The 21,802-nt window shown below is 33.2% G+C and overlaps 3 protein-coding genes across 3 annotated transcripts; 1 reads left to right on the top strand and 2 right to left on the bottom strand.

Moving 5' to 3' along the window:
• Positions 1 to 1,232: 1,232 nt before the first annotated feature.
• On the bottom strand, positions 1,233 to 5,190 carry LOC101205446 (threonine dehydratase biosynthetic, chloroplastic). Its single transcript, XM_004143321.3, has 9 exons — positions 4,656 to 5,190; positions 3,638 to 3,817; positions 3,249 to 3,518; positions 2,954 to 3,160; positions 2,566 to 2,814; positions 2,369 to 2,439; positions 1,941 to 2,058; positions 1,667 to 1,801; positions 1,233 to 1,574 (listed from the first exon to the last, which is right to left on the bottom strand). Exons 1-9 carry the CDS (start codon positions 5,136 to 5,138, stop codon positions 1,428 to 1,430), a joined length of 1,860 nt encoding a protein of 619 aa, XP_004143369.1. The 5' UTR covers positions 5,139 to 5,190; the 3' UTR covers positions 1,233 to 1,427.
• Positions 5,191 to 7,088: 1,898 nt separating this feature from the next.
• On the bottom strand, positions 7,089 to 12,614 carry LOC101205203 (aspartic proteinase-like protein 2). The gene is made up of 10 exons (XM_011659378.2): positions 12,166 to 12,614; positions 11,809 to 11,938; positions 11,388 to 11,635; positions 10,386 to 10,613; positions 9,379 to 9,538; positions 8,731 to 8,804; positions 8,525 to 8,618; positions 8,340 to 8,400; positions 7,941 to 8,012; positions 7,089 to 7,862 (listed from the first exon to the last, which is right to left on the bottom strand). Exons 1-10 carry the CDS (start codon positions 12,408 to 12,410, stop codon positions 7,714 to 7,716), a joined length of 1,461 nt encoding a protein of 486 aa, XP_011657680.1. The 5' UTR covers positions 12,411 to 12,614; the 3' UTR covers positions 7,089 to 7,713.
• A 1,941-nt stretch (positions 12,615 to 14,555) lies between these two features.
• LOC101204961 (carotene epsilon-monooxygenase, chloroplastic) lies at positions 14,556 to 21,331 on the top strand. Its single transcript, XM_004143239.3, has 9 exons — positions 14,556 to 15,249; positions 15,677 to 15,973; positions 16,057 to 16,254; positions 16,818 to 16,919; positions 17,345 to 17,485; positions 17,606 to 17,713; positions 18,266 to 18,348; positions 19,188 to 19,350; positions 19,785 to 21,331. Exons 1-9 carry the CDS (start codon positions 14,731 to 14,733, stop codon positions 19,851 to 19,853), a joined length of 1,680 nt encoding a protein of 559 aa, XP_004143287.1. The 5' UTR covers positions 14,556 to 14,730; the 3' UTR covers positions 19,854 to 21,331.
• Positions 21,332 to 21,802: the final 471 nt, after the last annotated feature.

The raw sequence follows: 21,802 nt of genomic DNA, 5'->3' as shown, positions 1-21,802 counted from the left end.
GTTTTTACAAAGACCCAAAAAAAACATAACTTAATCAGCTAAACTAATTAAGATCATCCAAGTGACAAATTATGTACATTTCAAAATAAAAACTATATGTATTACTATTATTAAGTATGTCTAATAACAACAGATGTTTGATCTCCTATAAATCACATATGAAAAAATCTTAAAAGACTATGGCCATAAGAATTATGAAAGAGATAAGAGTTGAGTTTAGTTAATATCTACTTTGTGATATGCTTAATTTTGATAATATATATAATACATATTTTGTCTTTTATAGGATTTCCAAGATTTGACAAATTTAAAATCCCAATAATGTACATGAACAAATAATTAAATGCATAGTTGATGAAAAATCATGTAGTCAAAAGCTTCAAATTAGTATATATCTGTTTAATAAATTTTTTATATTCATTATGTGGAAATAAATACGTAAGATTGTGTACTTAGGTCAATTAATTGTGTGTTGAGTGTGAGACCGTTTTTATATCCATTATGTTTTCAAAATTGTTATATAAAGTGTAAATTTTTTTGCCGTTATAATTTTAAAAAACCTCCTTAAATTATTATATATGATTTTAGTATAATAAATAAAAGAATTAAAAAATGCTCAAATAAATAAAAAGAAGTATATCTTTTGTTAGCATTTTTTTTCTTTTAACAATTGTTAGGAAAATCCAACTTATAAGCCTCAAAATTAGTAATAAAAAGTTAATATGGGTTGGAGTATAACTCTTTTGTCACATTGCATTTATTAAACCTAAATTTAAGACTTTGACATCAAATATGTACAAATATTTTTCTTAAAAAAACATTCATATGCAAATATAATTTTTATACGGGCGTTTTTACTATTTACTGTTTATCAAATTTATTCAATGTAAACAATTTTTCTTTTATCAAATGATATAAATTTTATTCAGTTGAATGTGAATGATATAAATTGACTTGTTTAGGTGATATACACAAACGAACTAAATGAAAACACTTTATCATTTACACTGCCCAAATTAAAATAGGGTAATATTTATGATCATTTGGAGTATAACATTGTTATTACTAAAAATTGTAAAGATAGTAAAATTTATATGTTGTTAATGTTTCTTCTAATAAATTCGAACAGTTAGATCAAAATTTGCATTATTTTATTTAAATTTATAAATAGATGCAACAATAATTATTATTTCCTTTTTTTCCCATACAAATGTATGATTATGCATGCCATCAATATTAATATTATTCCACCCATATTATAGGCTCCATGTTTATTTACTAATTAAAACTTCACCATCAAAACCAAACAGAAAGAGCTAATTATTTCTCGCACTTTGCTCTTCCTCTTGATCATAAATTTACATACATATATCAACTGAAACTTAAAAGGAAAACCACATATAAAGGATGATATATATTTTATTGTTTTACACTACTTGTGTTAGAAGCTTTGAAGCTGGATCATTAGAAACAACAACATAACCAAATCCAAGCTTTCTAGCACTTTCATGGAATTCAGCCTCTTCTGATCCTTCAATCTGAAGCCCAACTAATACATCTGCACTAATTATACCCTGCTCAAACACCAAACATATTTGATACTTCAATTAGCAAATTAAATTATGTGATCCTAAATTTAGTTAATTAAGATCATATAGCTTTTTACCTGTCGACGGTAGTGAATTAAGCTAATGTTCCAACGTGGACTGAAAGCATCTAGGAATTGTAATAGAGCTCCCGATCTTTCTGGGAGGGTAAAACGATAGAAAACTTCGTTTGGAACGCTTGATCTACCTCCCATCTGCAAAACTTAAGTAAGTTAGAGAGACCAATCTTAGACACTAAAACTTATAGTTCTAGAATGTCATTAAAAGCTCAAATATAACAATAGGCCACAGCAAAAAAGGTTGAGCAATAATAATAATTAATCAATTAATTACCATGTAACGCAAGTGATCCTTAACAAGTTCATTCTTCGTGAGATCATAAGTTTCAAATGGTGAAGATTCTATCTTTTTCTTCACTTCTCCCAGCTCTGATGCCACCTTCACCCCAACACTACCAACAAAAAACCACCCAACTTAATTATTATATAAGGCTAACAGTTAACTAATAAGTAGCCACTAATAAGTGTAACAAATAAAGTCTGATCCTATTAGGGACAGAACTCTATATATATTATTAATGAAGTCCAATATTACTATTAATGATATAGACTATCATATGATCACTGTGTTGAATCTAAGTTTTATTACTTTGCAAATTCTTTTGCACATTGTACTCTACTATATTTGCTAATACTTCCAACATGATGAAATTAAAAATAATTAACAACACAAACAAGTCAAACTTTAAATAATTAATTTACCTATAAAGCACAATTGCATTCTTTTCGGAGTTGAATCGATATTTAAATTCGGTAACGCTTCTTGATCCCATCTGCATATTTTGAATATCAATTATATTATGAATTTGATTAAATAAAAATTATGATATAATATGAAGATTAAAACTAATTGATATCTAATGTAATTAATTGAAGATTGGAATAAAATGAAAAATTACCAAGTCAGAAAATGTTATTAAGCTTCCGGGTTTTTCAGGGAGTATAGTTGCAAAAGTAGCCTCAGTTTGATTACCAGAATCAGCATTATCAGCAATGCTACCTAATTGATCAAAGTTCATATTTGCACCACTTGTTACTGCCACAATATTCACTCCTTTTATATTATTGTATTCACAATATGCTTTTGCTCCAGCAATTGAAAGTGCCCCTGCTGGTTCCAATATGCTCCTTGTGTCCTCAAACATATCCTATTAATTATACGAACAACAAAACACTTGTTAATCTTTTTATATTTTTTTATGGAAACCGGTGTTCGGGGGATCAGCAGGGGTCATTGTAGTTTAAGCGTTATCAAACAAAATAACATAAGATGAGAAAGGTAACAACCTTTATGCAAGCGGCTATGGCATCTTTATCAACAAGAACAATACCATCAATGAGTTCTCTACTAATTCGAAAATTTTCATCCCCAACTTGTTTAACAGCCACACCATCTGCAAAAGTTCCAACTGTTTCTAATTTTACTACTTGATCATTATGTAATGCAGATGCCATGGAATTTGCATCGTTTGGCTCCACCCCAATAATCTTTACCTGTGTATTACAAATATATCAAGAGTCTGTTTGGAATTTAATGACTTTTCTAAATGTTTAGTACTGACAGGAACGACTGAGCTTTTACCTCAGGAAAAACTAGCTTGTAAAATGAAGCAACACCGGCTAGAAGACCGCCACCACCAACCGGGACAAAAATTGCATGTAATGGACCTCTCATTTGACGTCCAATTTCCATTCCAACTGTTCCTTGACCTATAATGACATCTTCGTTATCAAAAGGAGGGATGATTGTAAGGTTACGTTCTTTACTCAGTTGTCGAGCATGTTCTTGTGCGTCATCAAAAGTATCTCCATGTAAAAGAACATTTCCACCTAAACTCCGAACTGCCTCTATCTGTAATGTTTTAACATGTAAGGGAACATAAGTTTGTTTTTCTCTGACAGCGCCTTCAATTGAAAGTTCGTGAACTAAATTTGAAATTTTTAAGTCGTAATTAAAGAAATGAGTGTGACCTTAATTGGAGGAGTGGAACGAGGCATAACGATGATGGCCTCAGTTCTTAATCTTCCAGCAGCTAATGCAACTCCCTGTGCATGATTTCCAGCTGAAGCACAAATAACTCCTCTTTCTAATGCTTCTTTGGGAAGATTGGCCATCATGTTATAAGCTCCTCGAATCTTAAAAGAGAACACCTAAAAAATTTTCCCCCAAAAAGAGAAAACAAAGCAGGTTAAAACCAATCATATAATTGTAATCTACAAATGTCAAGTTAGTTTGGTGAAGTGATATTGACATGATTTTCTTCATCCTTAGAGATGGGAGTTTCAATCTTCCACATAGGTTGTTGCACGAAAAAAGTCGTAATTTACAAACAATAATTTCATTCACCGCCATTTTTCATTTTTTGTTTGAACTGTTATCTCCCATCTTTTCACACGGTGATATATAGCCGTGATTGTTCTACGGTTATGGAGTCTTTTACATAATTTTTTTTTGTATTCTTCATTAATTCTTTTAGTGTTATTTTTCTGCTTACTCCTCGGTAGAAGTGTGATTTTTTTTCCATATCTGAAGGCATGCTATTTAACTTAGCTATGCATGTTAGTAGAATTGTCCTATACGGTAAAGCAAAAAGAGAAGATAAATTCAGAAGTTTTTTAAACGGGCAGTGCGCTGATCAAGAGGATAAATTTCAGAAGTTAATCTGATAGATTGACCATTCGTAGGAGGCTTATGGCATTGATGAGAGAATTGTGTTGGAAATGCGACGAAAATATCTCATTGACCAATTAAATGGAAAAAAAAAGTGTATATATACAACATGAAAACTTTTCAATGATCACCAAACTTATTAGTAGATACTGTTGTTCATGTTCATGCACGTTAGTATAGGATATTTTAAGTAATTCTAAAAGCAAAGGAATGAGAGGTCAATTTATATTTAAAATATATAATACGTACTTATAAGACATGTAAAAGTGTTTTAATTATTAGTTAATATTGTTTGGATATGATTTAATGTATACTTACAAATTGAGAATCATCTCTCTTGAGCCATAGTTGGATCCCCAATTGAGTCGACAACTTGCGAGCAAGTTCCAATGGAGATTCAATAGCAACATCATAGACTTTAGAAGACAATATATTTGTCAAATACTCCATTTGCCTTCTTTCATCAATAACCTCCGGCCGTTTGGGAATGGCCCCGAGCATCCCTGCTGGGTACTGCAAGTCCTTCCACGAAACCTCAGGAACCCCCGTAACGATCGCAATCGAGCCATCAACAACAGCATTGGTCTTAGTATTATTATTACTACTACTATTAGCACTACCTTTAGGGAGTTTCGAAAGAGAAGCGAGGAATGATGGGAAATTCGAACGTCTGACTGTTTTGGTTCTGTTGGAAAGTTGAATGGAAGAGTGTGGAATAATGGAAGGTTGAGATGGAAGCAAAGATTTGAGGGCGAGTGAGTTTGGAACAGAGGTTGTGGTTGTGGAAAGAAGGGACTCCATTTTTTATTTGGAAAGCTAAAATTTCTTCTGTGATGAAGTGATGAGAAATATTGGTAGGAATTGTAGGATTTATATAGAGATGAAAATACTCAATTTTAGAAATTATTGGAAAAAAAAACCGAAACTAATACATGTGGTAACTTACTATTGGACAATTGATTGATAGAATAGGTGCGATCTTGACCGTACCTAAATATTTGTGTTTACAATATTTTAAAGATTTGTTTATAAAAGCTCACATGTTGAGATGGATGATAAATTCGTCAAATAGAAAGTATATGAGAGTATGATTGTAATATCATACTTATAATTTAAACGTGACTTTTGCAACTAATTTTTTATTTTAATATTTAAATATTCTTTTAAAATCATGTTCTTCCTTTTCATTCATATTAAAATTGATTGATAAAAAAATTGTATACTTACGTGTTCGATCATCATACACACTACATCTACATGTTGATTTTGGAGGAAAGAATTGAAATAAAAAACCCAATTACCAAAACATAAAAAAACAATTGAAACCATTTGAAAACCAATTCGATTTTGGGAGTTTCAATTTGAAAATTAATAAGAAAATCATAGTATACGTATTTGGTTAGTTTGATGTTAGAAGAAACCATATTATAAAACATTAGAAAAAAAAATACTATTTTTCTTCTAAAAATATAATATTTCATTTATCACATGTTCCTTGAATTGATAACTAATATACGAAAAGAAAACAAACAAAATAAACTCCAAATATAATACGTCCACGTAATAAACAAACAAACATAAAACTCTTATATATTACAACATCCTTTTTTGTTGTAGCTCATACTTCTCAAGGATAAGGGCATTAAACAAACAAACATTCGACCAAATAACGTGCCTAAGTGAATTATATTTAGTTAAAATGGTAATCGAAGTATCAAGGTTTATAAACGAATGCTTACCCCAATTCTAGATCACATAATATCTCAAAGTTTAGTTTGGCTAAGTATGGAATTTTCATCTCACTATCATTAATGTAGTAAAAAGACGATAGATGGCATAAGATGTCAAAGAATAAACTTGACTAAGTAGTAATCATCACGGATTCTTATTGAAAGTTTCAATTTTTCCACCTCTATAATTATTATAAGAGAAAGGGAATTGGACCACGATTATTTTTATAAAGGTAAAGGTAATATGAAAAAATTCTTTATATTAGTTATCACGTTTATTTTTTTTTTGTCACGTATGGCATGGCTTAAAGAAAATGATATGGGTCCACTATAAGTAGAAAAAAAAAATAATGGACATAAATTTGTCTTCCAAATATAGAGAATATGATAATAGTACTATACATTTTTCTAAATAAAGAAACACGTGGATATTCATAATTGATTGTTGGAAAAGAAAAAAATCTAGAATTCCAATTATTCTTAGAGTCATCATTGAATTTGGATTTTGTTTTTTAACAAAACCAACTCCAAATGGGCCATAATCAATTTAAAGTGTCAAGCTGACCTCTAGTATTGATAAGTAAGAGTCGGTCGATCGATCGATTAATTTTTTGTCGGGTTGGTTTAACACTAAAAAATAATGTTTAGAAATTCTCAGTTTGAAATTTTCTGAAACCGATCCTGACTAACCGACTTCAATTTAGTTGGTCGGCTCGATTTTTTGGTCTATCATGCTCACTCTAAAGAGTTTTAATTTTGTTTTAAAATCTACTCTTACAAAATATTATTATATTTGAAAATAGTATCGAAAGATATTGTAATCTTCCAAAGAAAGTTCACGAATTGCTACATTCAATGTTTCTTTCTCGTATGTGTGAATAAGTATATTCCCTTTAATTTGATCTTTTTCGTACACTTGGACATTTCATAAGATCAATGAAATAGTTTCTAATAAAAAGGTGTTTAACTGCCTAAGCATTGTCACCACATTGTGAAAAATGGGAACCAAATTGGCCATATGTATTATGAATCAACGAAGCATTTATTTCAATTACATAATTGGACAAAAGCTATTAAAAAGTAGGTGTGCTCTAGTTTTGGTTCTATGGGGATAAAAAGAAAGCTCATATAGCAATGAGTCTAGAAATAACTTTTGAAATCAGGGCATTTAGCCGAAGCATCATCGATCAAACGGTTTGAATCAAATGATAAGTGACTGTCGAGATGAACTAAAACAAAATTACAGCTGATTTTACATATTAATCTATCAGACTCTATGTGATGAATAGAACATGCATACAGCAATGTCAACTCTCTCAATCTCTATTTCTACCTGAGGAGGCTATTGACAACCCATTTCCTATAGAAACACACCCCTTATCAGAGATCGAACTAAAATTTCAAAATGTACAGCTCTCACCTAAGAGAAGACCCTTTAGTGGGTCACAGCTGAACAAGGAGCTCAAAGAAAAAGGTGCCTGCATTTTAAGCCAGATGTAAGATGCAGGCAGCACAGGAACGTTTGCTCTTTGCAGGTTGGCGATGAGCAGCCCGACCAAGCATTCAAAATACAGATTGGCCAGGGGAACGCAGCTAGCGCAAATAATGAAGACGAGAATCCTCAGGGTTATTATCAAAAATGGACTTCAGAACAGTTTTAAATGTATTAGTAGTACAATAACAATGTTGAGCAGCTGATAGAAATGCTTCCTTGAGGAGCTGCTTACACTCAGCTGTCCTTCATTGATGAAAACATCCTTTCCAGATGTTACAGAAACATTTACGGACGACGAACCTGTCAAACAGCAGTTATCTTGATTCAGAAATGATTTGGAGGGAAATACTTTATGCATTACGACTTGGTCGAACTTACAGTCATAATTCGCCCATCCAATCCGTTGCCGAGCTAAGTCATAGACAATGATTTTATCTTTCAAAACAAGATCTGCAAAATGAAAGGGTGGTCGTCATTGAAAATGAAGATGAAGTTCATTGAAAATGATGATATGTTCGACTGTGGTTACTATTTCATTATCATTTCATGGCAAAAAACCACAACTTACTCAATTTTATTTGGTGATGGTGATTTTTTTCATGTGAAATTTGAGAAAAATAATAGAAATCTGAGGCTATTCGTGCGTGGAATTTGTGAGAACCCTAGTTAGGGATATATTTGGGATTATAAATGTGATTATGGGTTAGGCCATTCTAATTAGAGACTTTTTATTATTTTTTTGTTACAGGAAATTTGAGATTAAATTCAGAATTTAACCTCCTAAAATGTTCAATCCATCCTCAGCTTTCTGAAAACCTATGCACCATAAGGCTGGTTCCTGCAAGATAAATTGTTTTGCATTATACAAATGCCATAATTCAACATACAAATCTCAAAGAAGACAGGATGCATGAATGAAAATATTTGGCATGGTGTGCAAGCAAACTTATAGCAGCTCTTACTATGGAGTCAAACTGAAGATATTCTTCAGGAGTCACCACCATGGATGCAATGCCCTCAAAATTAAACCTGAGGACAGGAAATATGTCTGCTACACTATAGACAAAAACATGTAATCAGTTAGTTCCTGAAAAAATAAAAGAACAAAGGCACATTTCTCATTGAAAATAAATCATAGTTTCCAACATTATTTGGTTCAGCCACACACCTCATAGAGACTCTGAAGCATTGGCTACCCCTCGAAATTGTGGGAGTGGCTGACTGAGAAACAGCAGAAGTTATCTGCAAGGAAGCGACAGTAAAATCAGAACCAGTGCATATAGATGAGAGCATTATCAAAATTTCTACCAGAACACTGCTTGCAAACAGTAGGCCAGAAGGAGAGATAAATAGCTAATAATGTTATGACAGAAATAAAGATTCATGCGACACTAACAGTGTGTTAACTATGTCTACAAGCAAAGAGAGATAACAGTTTTACTATTAGAGAGAATCAAACAGTGCAGATACAGAGGTGTCAGATAATAGACTAAAGGCATTCCTATAAATGAAATAAAAAAAGGACTCTGCAGCACAGGACATGAAAGAACAGCCTAAATAGAAATATAACTGGAGTTGCAACTAGCTATTGTGATAAAGTCATATTAATCGGCAGAATACCACTTCTCCACAAACTATTGCATAAAGGATAATCATGTTGAATCAACACCAACTGATATCAGTTTAGTTGAATCATCCCTTCAATAATTATATATTACAGTCATGAAGTTTACTGCAAGCAAGCAACGGAATCCCAACCACTCCAAAGAAATCAAACCTAACCCTAAGAGACATATAGGAATACAAACAAACTTACCACACTGACAATCCAATCATAAACTTCTTCGACAAGGTATGCCAAAGTTGTCCCGGAGTCAATAATAGTTTCTCCTGCATTTGATATAGGAAACATGGTGGGGTTTGGAAACAGTTGCCCACTGAGTGCAATACTCTGTAACTTTAATGTATAGTGCGGCCTGGTTTCAATTAAGAAATAAATAAGCCGTGAACAAATGATAAAATTATAAACACATAGAATACATATATATTTCTAACAAAAGAATACATGAGGAAGGAAACAAGCAAAAGCAAAAAATTGTTGCCAGAGACGAACAACAACGTTGAAAGAGTGACACAATAGGCAAGGAGGGTTAAGGACAGTGCAATATTTCTGTACAAGTTTCCTTGTTAAAGTAGAATTCATCCCCTGATGAAGGAAGAACAGCCATGAACCATGGAGTTCAAATACAAAATATGGCACAATTAATTAGAATGAAAAGAAAAAACTTCCATATTTTTTAGCATTAAGACAAACTTGGCATAACTCTTCTTTTCATGGAGGCTATCCCTCTTTTGATGTATGATGCCAGTCTTAAAATCTCAAATTATAGTTGGGTTGCATAATTTGAGATTTTATTGCCGTGGCTCCAAACTAGAGATTTTCAGTTGATCTTAAAAATACTGATTGTGAGAAAATTATGAAATATTTCCAAGGGCAGCGGTCACAAGAGGTTTCGGCCTTACTGCAATTTCAAAATGACAATTTCTTCACAACCACTTATATGAACTACCAACATATCAAATTTCTAGTTCCTCCCAATTGAAAACTATACCCTTAAAACAAGTGATGTGGGATGAAGGTAAGTATGTCTCTATAAAATCTGATCAAAGATGGATCCTATTGGAGTCATTCATGAAAGTCATTGTGGTTTATAATTCTCAGGATATTTGGGGGGGAGGGGAAAATAAGGATCCAAAATTTCATGGATATCATTAAGAAAAGTAGAACCAATAACCAAATCTTTCACAAGATAGAAGACATACTGAGATGGAATAAGTGGACTATAAACAATGCTGGGCTCCAGAATCTCACCAAGAACCAAGATACCCCCTCCATTTTCTCCTCCTTTCAAACAATGGGAGAACACTTTAGGTGTTATCCCTCGAGAAGATAATTGTGAAATAACTGAGAACTCCCCTTGACCAAACCCAAAAATTCCATCAAGTGCTTTGGTTGCCCGAGTCAAATCCCCATACTGATATATGCTGCACCTGCATTGACAACCAAACAAAGCAGTAATTTCAGGTACCCAGCCAGAAGAGAATAAATAAACAAGTGGAATAAAAAAATCAAGTAAAGTGGCAAGGAGAGCAGAACTTTCTTTCAATTCGATAAATATACATCTAGATCTAGTGCATTTCACTGCTAATTTTACGTCTGTAGTTATCAAGGACAAAATATGCTACAGCCTCAAAATATTGTATTATTGGTAAAATATTAATTGAGCTCAGGAGCATGACATAAACAATGGCTTCTGATTGTTGGAATATCAAATTCATATTTGGGCTGAAATCTACAATGGGTTTACCGACTTGGTGATACACAACATGATACCTAAGTCTACAAGGCACTGAGGCAGTTTGAGAGGTTCGGTTAAAATCTGTCTTCATCTTTATACATAAATGCATACATGTACATATAGAAACATGTGTGTGTGCGTGTGTGTAAAGGAAAGCCACCATGGAAAACATGTTTCGATAAATATTTTTCAAAAAATAATCCCTCCAACCCTGTCATTGTTCCATGAAATCACATGCTGGTACACAATTATAACAATAGATACACCGTACACAGTGAATTCAACCTTCATAAGTAACACAAACCATAGCTCGATGAAAAGAAAAAAGTTTTAACCAAAATAAATTAGCACATAACTGGTAAATTTCTTCAAGACTTGAGAACCCTGCCACCCTTCGTAATTGTTCGCAGTTCAAATCCAATATTTTTACAGATACAGAACGTTTAAATAAGATCTATCAACTTACCCAAAAACAATAGTTGCTGATGAATTAGCAATAGTTGACTCCCCAAGAAGTATGTCAAAATGCATCGAATCAGTAACATAAAAGCCGGACGTTCCACTTCTATCCCGATAGTGGAAGGAGTAACTGCAATGGTCAGTCTGGGTTAAGCATTGATCTGTAGTAGTTGAAACTGCTGCACATATTGGATCTGTGCAGGGAAGAACCCTAGCAGAGGACGACTTTGTAGTATCAAATAAGTTGAGTTCAATCTGTACAGATAAAACACCATAAGCACTATGTGGTCATCAAGCAAAAAACTCTCTATTTTGCAAGTAAGTTATGATATGATATCCATTATTGGTAAACTCAAAGAATTCCTCATTACTCATTACTCAAAAGAAGTAACAAAAACATATATATAAAAAGAAAAACAGAACATTACTCCAAGTCCGCTCGAATCAGGACAGCCATCGCAAGGACTGCAAGTGACCCACAAAATGTCACTCCCAGTATCGATCTGCACATTGAATTCCCTCGCAGGATTTCCCAACTTCACCTTGGTGAAATAAAGCCTACAAAAACCAAAACTCATATCCACAATTCAAAAACCCCAGACAGTAAAAACTTTGCAACAAACCAATTCACTTCCATGTAGCTTGAAGCAAAAGGGAAAAAAAAAACCAAAATAAAAAACAAATTGGGTTTTCTGAGGAAACCACCCATACCTAACTTTTAAGACAGACGATCATCGCTGAACGACTATGAAATGAAAAGTGTAAGCAAAGAAAAGACGACGCACCCGACGAAAGGATTGGAGGAGCCTTTAACGGAGAAATTGACGATGCCACCGGCGAGTCGTCGCAAGAGGCGGGAATGGCGGAGGCGGTCGCGAGCTTTGAGGGAGTGAAAGTGGGGAGAGGGAAAGTGGGGGAAGGCTCTGTGGAGAAGGAAATGGTTGGGGCCGGGGGAGATAACCGCCGTGCCGGCGAGGGTGAGAGCAACGACGGAGGCTAAGGCATAGATGAAGCAGAAAAAGAGGCGCATATTTTGGTGGGTTTTTTGAGGGGAGTGAGAGGGGGAAATGAGTTGGTTGTTTTTGGGTGGAAAAGAGAGGGAAACTTAGCGACGAAGATGGAAGTGGGAGATTTGTTTCACTTTTTCTCCATTGAAGGAAGTGGCAGACGACACGACTGAGCAGTTGGTTTTTATGGTTTGTTAATAGAGGCAAAGGAAAGGAGGACTCATCAATTCTTTTTTATAATCATTTCTTTATTGAGTAAATGAGGATTCATTTCTTCCCCTCATTTGACGTAGAATGTTGTAAAACCACTTGGACGACTTAGGACGACTTGGTGTGTGTAAAGACATATTATACACTTTCTACACCATGTGGGTGTGCTTTCATTTTAAAAACTCTAAACTACCCTTTCTAATTATTTCTACTCCCTCGGGTCTACCCTTAATACCCGACCATGCAAGAAAGAGATACTTTTCCACTTTATCTAAAAAAATATTCATAAACTTTCAAAAGTTATAAAAATAAACTTAAACTTTCATTAATATCATTTCCACTAGTTTTGGATGGAAATCGTTAAAGTTTTGTTTCAAAAATACATTTGAACACCAACGAATTTAACCCTTCTCAACTCTATGCTACATATAATATACATATATAACAATTTTAGAAGTCTCTATATATAACCCATTAATGAACCTTTTCTCTTACTATTTTTATATTAATGTATCATACTTATCAATTTTTTCCACTTTTTACATGATATATTGTTATTAAAATATATTTTATTGTATTATTTAATTAAAATTTGAGAAGATTTTAAATATAACAAAATAAATTATATTTACAAAATATAATAAAATTTTAAATTTTATCTACGATAAATAAGAATAGTTACTTATAGAAATTTATCAATACATTGATAGACACAAATACAAGTCTATCAATAGTTTTTGTATTTATTATTGATAAATTTTAAAATATTTTATATTTTGTAAATATTTTTTTACCAATTTTACCATTTACAATCATTTTCCTTAAACTTAAAATTAAACCTACTTATTCAACTTAATTAATATAATTGATTAAGTATTAATAATTAATATGGAAACTTAAAATTAAACCTACTTATTCAACTTAATTAATATAATTGTTAAGTATTATATCATAATCAATATGGCATTTATTAATATATCACCTGAATATTAATTCTCGTTATAAATTGCTTAATTTTAAATATTCATATAAGTTTGTTTTTTTTTTGGATAATTTTGAGAACCTAGTTAAAAAATAATTACGGTTCATAAAACAATCTAATAATAGTTCGTTAAGGAGAATTGTTTTATCATAATTTCATATTTGTTCTTATTTGTTTATAATGAATTTTGAATTTAGATTCTTCCTCTTTTTTCGATTTTTTTATGCATTATTCTCTATTTTATCTTGTTTATGTTCTTTATCAATATTCTTTCTTTTCATAGTTTTTGTTCTCTCTTCTACAAATTTTGTATTCTTTTCCTTGTTTTTTCTCTCAAATTTTCTTTTATTTTTTTCAAGTCGTTATTTGGTTCAATATCATCTACCAAATATACAATATCTTACATATATATTCAAACTCTTATTCGATTTTTTAGATTATGTCACAAATAAATATATTACACACATTGGATGATGCCAATTAATTGGGAGCATTTTTTAAATTTTTTATTGTGGACTTATGAGTTTTTTTCGCTTTCAAAATTATTTTATCACTTTATTTTTAAAAGACTAATTTATTTTTATTAATAAAACATTACTAGCTAGTAACATAATTCTATCCTTAGCTGTCATTAATAGAATTAAAAAAATTTACTATAGTCTGTAAATATTTTAATTTATTTTGGTACTTTTAAAAATTCATAATTTGTATTCATACAATTCTAATAACACACTCGTTTGTTTCTTTTATTTATAAGATATGTTAATCTAAAACATCTATAAAACCTTAGGGTAAAGAAGCACTAAAGAACATTGGTCACATTTACCTTGCAATAAATAGTATTTGTCACATTCAATAACTTTGTAGATGAGATGTAAAGATTGTGAAGAGGTAGATTTATTTATAAGAACAAAATGAGACAACAATTTGGGAGAAATTAAAGTTAGTACTTTGGTAGTTGTCATCCTCCATATGGTAGTTTGTTGTGAAGCTCAATTTCTTCTTCTTTCTTCTTCTTTCTTCTCTCTCGTTTGTTTTTAATTATTTCTTTTGATTACGCTTACGCTATCCGTAGACGATAAGTAGCTTTAAGTTCAAACTCCGAACCTCAAACTCTCTCGTCTCCACTCCCTTCAACCTCCATCCAATCCATGGCTTCCTCTCTCTGCTTTCCCTCTCTCACTTTTCCTTCTTCTTCTCTCCACAAACGAATCCCTCTCACTCCACCAACAACCCCATTTCCATCTCTGTCCATTAAATCCTCCATTGACGAACGACGAAACTCCTCCACACCCCCCAAGATTAAGAACCCCACCAACGCTCCAAAATCCCGTTCCTGGGTCAGCCCTGATTGGCTCACCTCTCTAACTCGCTACATTACTCTAGGGCAGGGTGATGACTCCGGTATCCCCGTTGCAACTGCCAAGCTTGATGACGTTTCTGATCTTCTTGGGGGTGCTCTGTTCCTTCCTCTTTTCAAGTGGATGAATGACTATGGACCCATCTATAGACTCGCTGCTGGCCCTAGAAATTTTGTCATTGTTAGTGATCCCACCATTGCTAAACACGTTCTTAGGAATTATGGGACTTATGCTAAAGGCCTTGTTTCTGAGGTCTCTGAGTTCTTGTTTGGCTCGGGTTTCGCCATTGCAGAAGGCCCTCTCTGGACGGTAATCTTTTTACTAACTATTCTGTTCATCGGCAAACATTAATGGACAATTTTTCATAATGTCTTTGCTTTTTCAATAACTATTAATTTACGGTTCATTTATGATTCTTGTAAATCATCATAATGTCTGAATTTTCACTTTGTTTTATGTTTAACACTTCGACAAATATGTTGCTTGCTTGCTTCTTCTTCTTCTTTTTTATTTTTTTGTGTGTGTGTTTTTTTTATAAAGTTAAATATTAACTGAAAAGTTGTATAGAACTGAGTTTAATGCTATTGAAGTTTTATATTATTGTAAAACATGAATTATGGGAGAAGGCAAAAAAAATTGGACCTATGGGGTATATGCTCGTTTAACTGGATGTGCTCCAATCATTCAAATTCATCCGCGATTCTCACTGGATTTTGAATGTTATATTTTATATTAGGTTCGCCGTAGGGCTGTGGTTCCGTCTCTTCACAAGAAGTACTTATCAGTTATTGTTGATCGGGTATTTTGTAAATGTGCCATGAGATTGGTGGAGAAGCTGGAAAAGGATGCATTGAATAATAATTCAGTTAACATGGAGGAAAAGTTTTCTCAACTAACTCTTGATGTTATTGGTCTCTCTGTATTCAACTACAGTTTTGATTCTCTCTCTACTGACAGCCCTGTGATTGATGCAGTTTACACTGCTTTGAAAGAGGCAGAGGCTCGTTCTACTGATATTTTACCGTATTGGAAGGCAGGTTTGCATATGTAACTTGTTCTGTTCTTTACCACCATTTTTTCCAACTCATTTTGGACTTTTACCTTTTGTTGTTGCAGATTAAGGCTCTGTGTAAGATAATCCCAAGACAGATAAAAGCTGAAGAAGCAGTTACGGTAATCAGGAAAACTGTTGAAGAACTCATTGCCAAGTGCAAAGAAATTGTGGAAGCTGAAGGTGAGCGTATCAATGAGGAGGAATATGTGAACGATGCTGATCCAAGCATCCTTCGGTTTCTTCTAGCCAGTAGAGAAGAGGTCGGTTCTTGATGTATTAAAGTTTTCCATTCATTACTAACAGTTTGCAATGCAGTGAGTAGTCTAATCATTTGTTATGTTATTTTAGTTCAGTACTACAATGCTACTTAATGCCCTCTGAAGTCAGACTATTTCAAATTTTACTGCATAGTTATCAGATCCTTGCTAAGTACAACAAAATATCCCCTTTTATCTCCTTATGTGAACTTTTGTAGGCTAAGTAACCGATCAAGCACTTGAAATCATGACCATGAAAAAAGTCCCATCATATCGTGAGCGGAGATGGTTATAGGTTGTGGTCCTGTAGTGAGATCAATATGATAATAACAGGAAAGAAGCCTTTCCCTCATATGAAGTTTGTTTCTTCAATAAGCAAATGGAAATAAAAAATGCACTAATAACTAATGACAAGAGGCTGTTAGGAATACTAGTAGGGATATATTATGAATGCTTAGTTCTTCCTCAATTGGCTAAGTTATGGCATTATTATAATATTAAAGAACTGCTAATCTTTTGAAATCTGCCATGTTATATCACTGATACTTCCCTCTTGTGTTGCGTAGGTCTCAAGTGTACAATTACGAGATGATCTATTGTCAATGTTGGTTGCTGGACATGAAACTACCGGTTCTGTTCTGACGTGGACACTCTATCTTTTAAGTAAGGTAAGGTAATCTTCTCGTTTGAGTATATACGGACTGTAGAGTTCACAGAGTAAATTTCACAACCTTGTGAATATCCATGCCTCAATAAGTTATATTCCAGTTCACTCTAACCCTCTAGGCAACATTTTAGTTTATTGGTTCCCCTTTCTCTAGTGGGGTGTTTATCATTTATCTGAGGTTGATCTTTTGTATGCCCTTGTATTCTTTTATTTTCCTCAATGAAAGTTGTTTCTACCAAATATATATATATAGATATAGATATACATAGAGATATATGTCTGTTTATTGTTGACATTTGCTCTGTGGCTTCTTGAACATGTTCATCCATATGCTTTAGTTGCTTGCTTTCACTATGCTTTTCCTTGGGCTGAAATTTTTCTTTAGTCAGTTTTCGATGTGATTTATTTTATTATAATGCAAAACAGCATTCCTCATCATTGGTCAAGGCACAAAATGAAGTTGATAGAGTCTTACAAGGAAGGCCTCCTTCTTATGAAGATACAAAGGAACTTAAATATTTGACACGTTGTATCCTCGAGTCCATGCGACTTTACCCACATCCACCGGTTTGTTGCAATACTTGTTTCTCGATCAAGTGAATTATGACTTGAAGATAAAAGAAGAGATATTTATTAATCATTCTGCTAATTTTGTTTTCTTTCTTAATGTTTCTAAAACCTTCTAAGGTTTTGATAAGAAGAGCTCAAGTTGCTGACATACTCCCCGGAGATTACAAGGTTAATGCTGGTCAAGATATCATGATTTCAGTATATAACATCCATCGCTCTTCCCAGGTACATACTTCAAGGGCTATGTTTCTAGTTTTATGATAGCTAGACCCTTTTGTTCATTCTAGTTCAAGTTTCAGAATAAAGGATCTGGAAGAATTTTTCTGCTGTTATGTTGGCATGTTGGCAGTAGTTGTTGGAACTTAGTTGGACGATAAGTTATAGTTTAAATTTGAGCAATAGATGAGGTTTCTGTCATGTAGACGTGATTACGTGTAGATTGACCACATCCCATCCTTAGAACTCACGAACTCATAAATTTATACAAAACATTAGGAAACAAATCCTTATCTTAAAACTGTCTCAAAGGGAAGTTACGTTAGTACAGAAGTTGATGAGCAATGCAAACTTAGAAAAGCAAACAAAATCAATGGTGAACTGAGTATAGAAAGAATATTTACTAAAATTAAAGTACAAATCATTTAGTCTGTCTCAAGCGCTCTCATTTATTCTTTTGTTGCTAGTTTGGAAATATATTTTCGAGATAGGAAAGGTTGAACACCTTATTGCTCTATGAAGTGCTTTGCACAATATTGTAACTCCCACTTATGTTTCAAGGTTTGGGAACAAGCAGAAGAGTTCATACCTGAAAGATTTGACTTGGAAGGTCCTGTGCCTAATGAAAGCAATACAGATTTCAGGTACACATTCTATTTGTGTGTGAAGACTACACTGTTGATTGTTTTATTAAGTACAATAGACACTTACCAGTTACCAGGCAAGCAGCCAATACAATCACCATGTTATAAGAGTTGTTTGACCTCAAACTAGTCACCCTCATTAAGGAAAGCAACCAATACTCATGCAAAAATGCTCAAATGGTGGCATTTGAATCTCCAGGCAGTATTAATTTGCCTGATGCTTTCTCCCCACCCCTCTTCAGATGGTTGCCATCTCTCTGTCTGTAAAGTAATCAGTGATCGCCATTTTCTTTCCTTCCTGCATATTAGTTTCCTAGAAATTCTTTGCCCCTCCAGCCTTTTGACAGTTTCTGAACCTGGCCATCCAATTATTAAGGTTGCTATTCTTTTCCCACTCTCCCTTTCATCTTTTCTACACCCTTCTCAATTTCACCTGTTTAATCTATTTACTGACGATGAATTTTAAATCTTAAAATTAGTTTGTGAACTCGATTCAAAAGAGTTGGGCTATAATTAATTTAAATACTTAAGTAATCAGATCTAATTTGACGATCGTTTGTCCCTCTGATAAAACATGTTTAGTAATTTGTATTTTGTCTCATTTAGATTTCTTTCTCATTTTGTGCATTGCCCCAAAACTGAAAAGAGAAACTGTGGGTTGGGTGGTTTTTTAGTTACTAGTGAGTGGCACAGGTACTATAACAACAGCATAATAATTGGATCGTTTTCAATTTTTACTTCCATTTTGGATGATGCATGATTTTGGTTTGAAATCCAACCTAGATACCTGGTTACCCTTCCTATTTGATAGACCCAATTGACCATATTATACAATACAGATTTATTCCGTTCAGTGGTGGACCTCGAAAGTGTGTCGGTGATCAATTTGCCTTGCTTGAAGCAATCGTTGCACTTGCCATATTTCTACAGCATATGAATTTTGAGCTGGTTCCGAATCAGACCATTGGGATGACTACTGGAGCAACTATACATACAACAAATGTAATGTTTACTATGATCATTCAAGTTGTGCTACCTTTTATTTCATATTTTTGAGATCGGATCCCCAGTAGTACTTGCTAACTGTGATTTCTTCTGATTATTACTTCAACAATTCATTTCAGAATTTCGTTATTTATATTTTAGGCTGTGCTTAATAATTACATTTTACAATCAGTTTTGAAACTATAACTAGACTAAGATAAAATGTTTTAAAAACCGAGTTTTTTTTAGGACAAATGATTTTATATTCAAAACTGTATATGAACATTATATATATATTATTCTTACTAAATTAATAGTCTGATAAATCTTGCTATTTGAAAGATTATTACCGTAACATTAATGGGTTTTCCATAGACGACTGGAGAATGAAATTGTTGAAAACTATGATGCATATGAAAGATTGACTCTTATGGATGCTAAATGCAATGCAGGGTTTGTACATGAAACTTAGTCAAAGGAAGCTGACCCCAGAATTAGTTTCTTCTGCCACTTCAAGGTAACTATTGATCATGTACATAAATTCTCATTAAGGAAGTGAGAGACAGCGAGATTTATTTAGATTTGTAGCACTACGTGATAATTCTTTTGTCCATAGACAATCACAGATATATATTGGATCAAGTATGCAAATCTTATACACCAGAGTCTGTTTCGCAGGAATAAGATGCTTGAGAATGAGATTATTGTATATCCCAACTCAGTCAATAAGATTTATCATTTGAATAAACCGACCCAAACAACTTATTCTAGTTTGAGTTGGGTTGATTATTCATAAAAAAATTCAGAGCACTAATATAAAACAGAAAAAAGCCTACTCCCAACAAAACGAAAAGTATTAAGTGACCTCAATTTGTGTTGGGTACGTGTGGTGATGAGAGTAAAGAGAGGCTAGGAATAAATATAGGCACATGTTGAAAAGAGAGAAAAAGAAAGAAAGATAGCTAAAATCAAAGGGAATGTGAGCCCACCCATTTTTAAAAAATTAACTTTTGAAATGGGCTCTCCTAACTTGTTAAATGACCAAGATTCTTTGTTTGGCTCCAAATTAAAAATATTGGCTATGAAAACAAATCTAGAAGGCTTGGATCATATAAAAGTCTCTCCAAAATTTAAGAATTACAAGGAATATAAATCTAATACAGTGAGATGCAACTTAAGTTTCAATGGAGATGAGTTGGTATGGTATCATGGGATGTGGGGAAAAGGAGATGCCAATGCCAAAAGCATATCCCTTGGAAGATGCTGAAAATTGCAGCCTTTTCAATCGCTTTCTACTTTTCTATTGATGTTTCCTTTTACAAAAAGCGGTCACAAACTCCCCTCTTAGGTCATTTCTACCTTTCTTCATTGCCTTGATTATCAAACCACATCCTATATAAAACCCAACCCAGCAATGATCATCAACCCCTCCTAAAACTGCACCACCCTCACCGCCCCAGATGGTGGTGGCCGGAGATGAAAGCCAGGGTGGTTGCTGATGGCTTTCCTTGGTGATGGCTCTGCTGCATGATTAGCCTCAGATCAGGTGTGAGGTGGAAGATTGAAAGGGCAACTAACATCCTTTGGCATATTTTTTCCTGAACTTTCCTCTGAATCTTTCTATCCACTTTCCTGGTGGATCCTGGGATTCAGGAATCTTTGAACAGGGCAAGTCAGATTATGGTCTCCACCCTCAATTCCCCTTTCTTTCTTATATTTTTAGATTGGGATAGAATGGTATAACAACATATATGTCTTTTAGCAGATGTTTGGAGTTTCTTTTATGACCACTTGAGTTATACATCAATGTATGTCAAGAAATCTCTGTATGAAAGCTATAAAGAACAGATATTTCCAAGTAGTAGCAGATTGAGATATGAGTTTGTTTTGAAGTATTTGAGTGCTTTATAGTGAGAATTATTAGAAAAAAGTTGCCGTGTTTGTTGGCCACTAGGTCAAGTCTTGATTATATCTAATGGAGTAAAAGTTTCCCCCAGAATTATATCATTGCAAATATTATATGCTTACAACTGCTCAAATTGATGAACAGAAGAATGTAGTAAAGTTCCACTTTATTACTGCTCAAATTATTAAAGTTTTAAAGTTAGTTCCACAAGGCACAGGTCCTACAATTTACAATCAAAGTCTTTGTTGGAAAGACACTGAGTTTAAGTGCTTTATTCCACTCTTAGATCATTATTATGAAATTTGCAGTTTATTATTATTATTATTATTATTATTATTATTATTATTATTATTTCCCCTCCTCCTGAATCTTGGGAAAAAAAAAAAAGAATAGATAACTAATCGAGAAATTTCTAAATTGTCATAATTAGGATTAAATTAGAAATTTAGTATTTATGGTTGAAATAAGGAAAAAACCATAAACTTAATTAAATTTATAGAATAAGATAGTTTTTTTTTTTAATCCTGAATAGAATTAATCTTCACTAAATAGCAAGAATAATTT

The sequence above is a fragment of the Cucumis sativus genome, chromosome 6, assembly GCF_000004075.3.
Source record: "Cucumis sativus cultivar 9930 chromosome 6, Cucumber_9930_V3, whole genome shotgun sequence".
NCBI lineage: Eukaryota > Viridiplantae > Streptophyta > Magnoliopsida > Cucurbitales > Cucurbitaceae > Cucumis > Cucumis sativus.
Note: the sequence above shows the minus strand (reverse complement) of the source record. Positions and strands in the feature narration are given on the sequence as shown.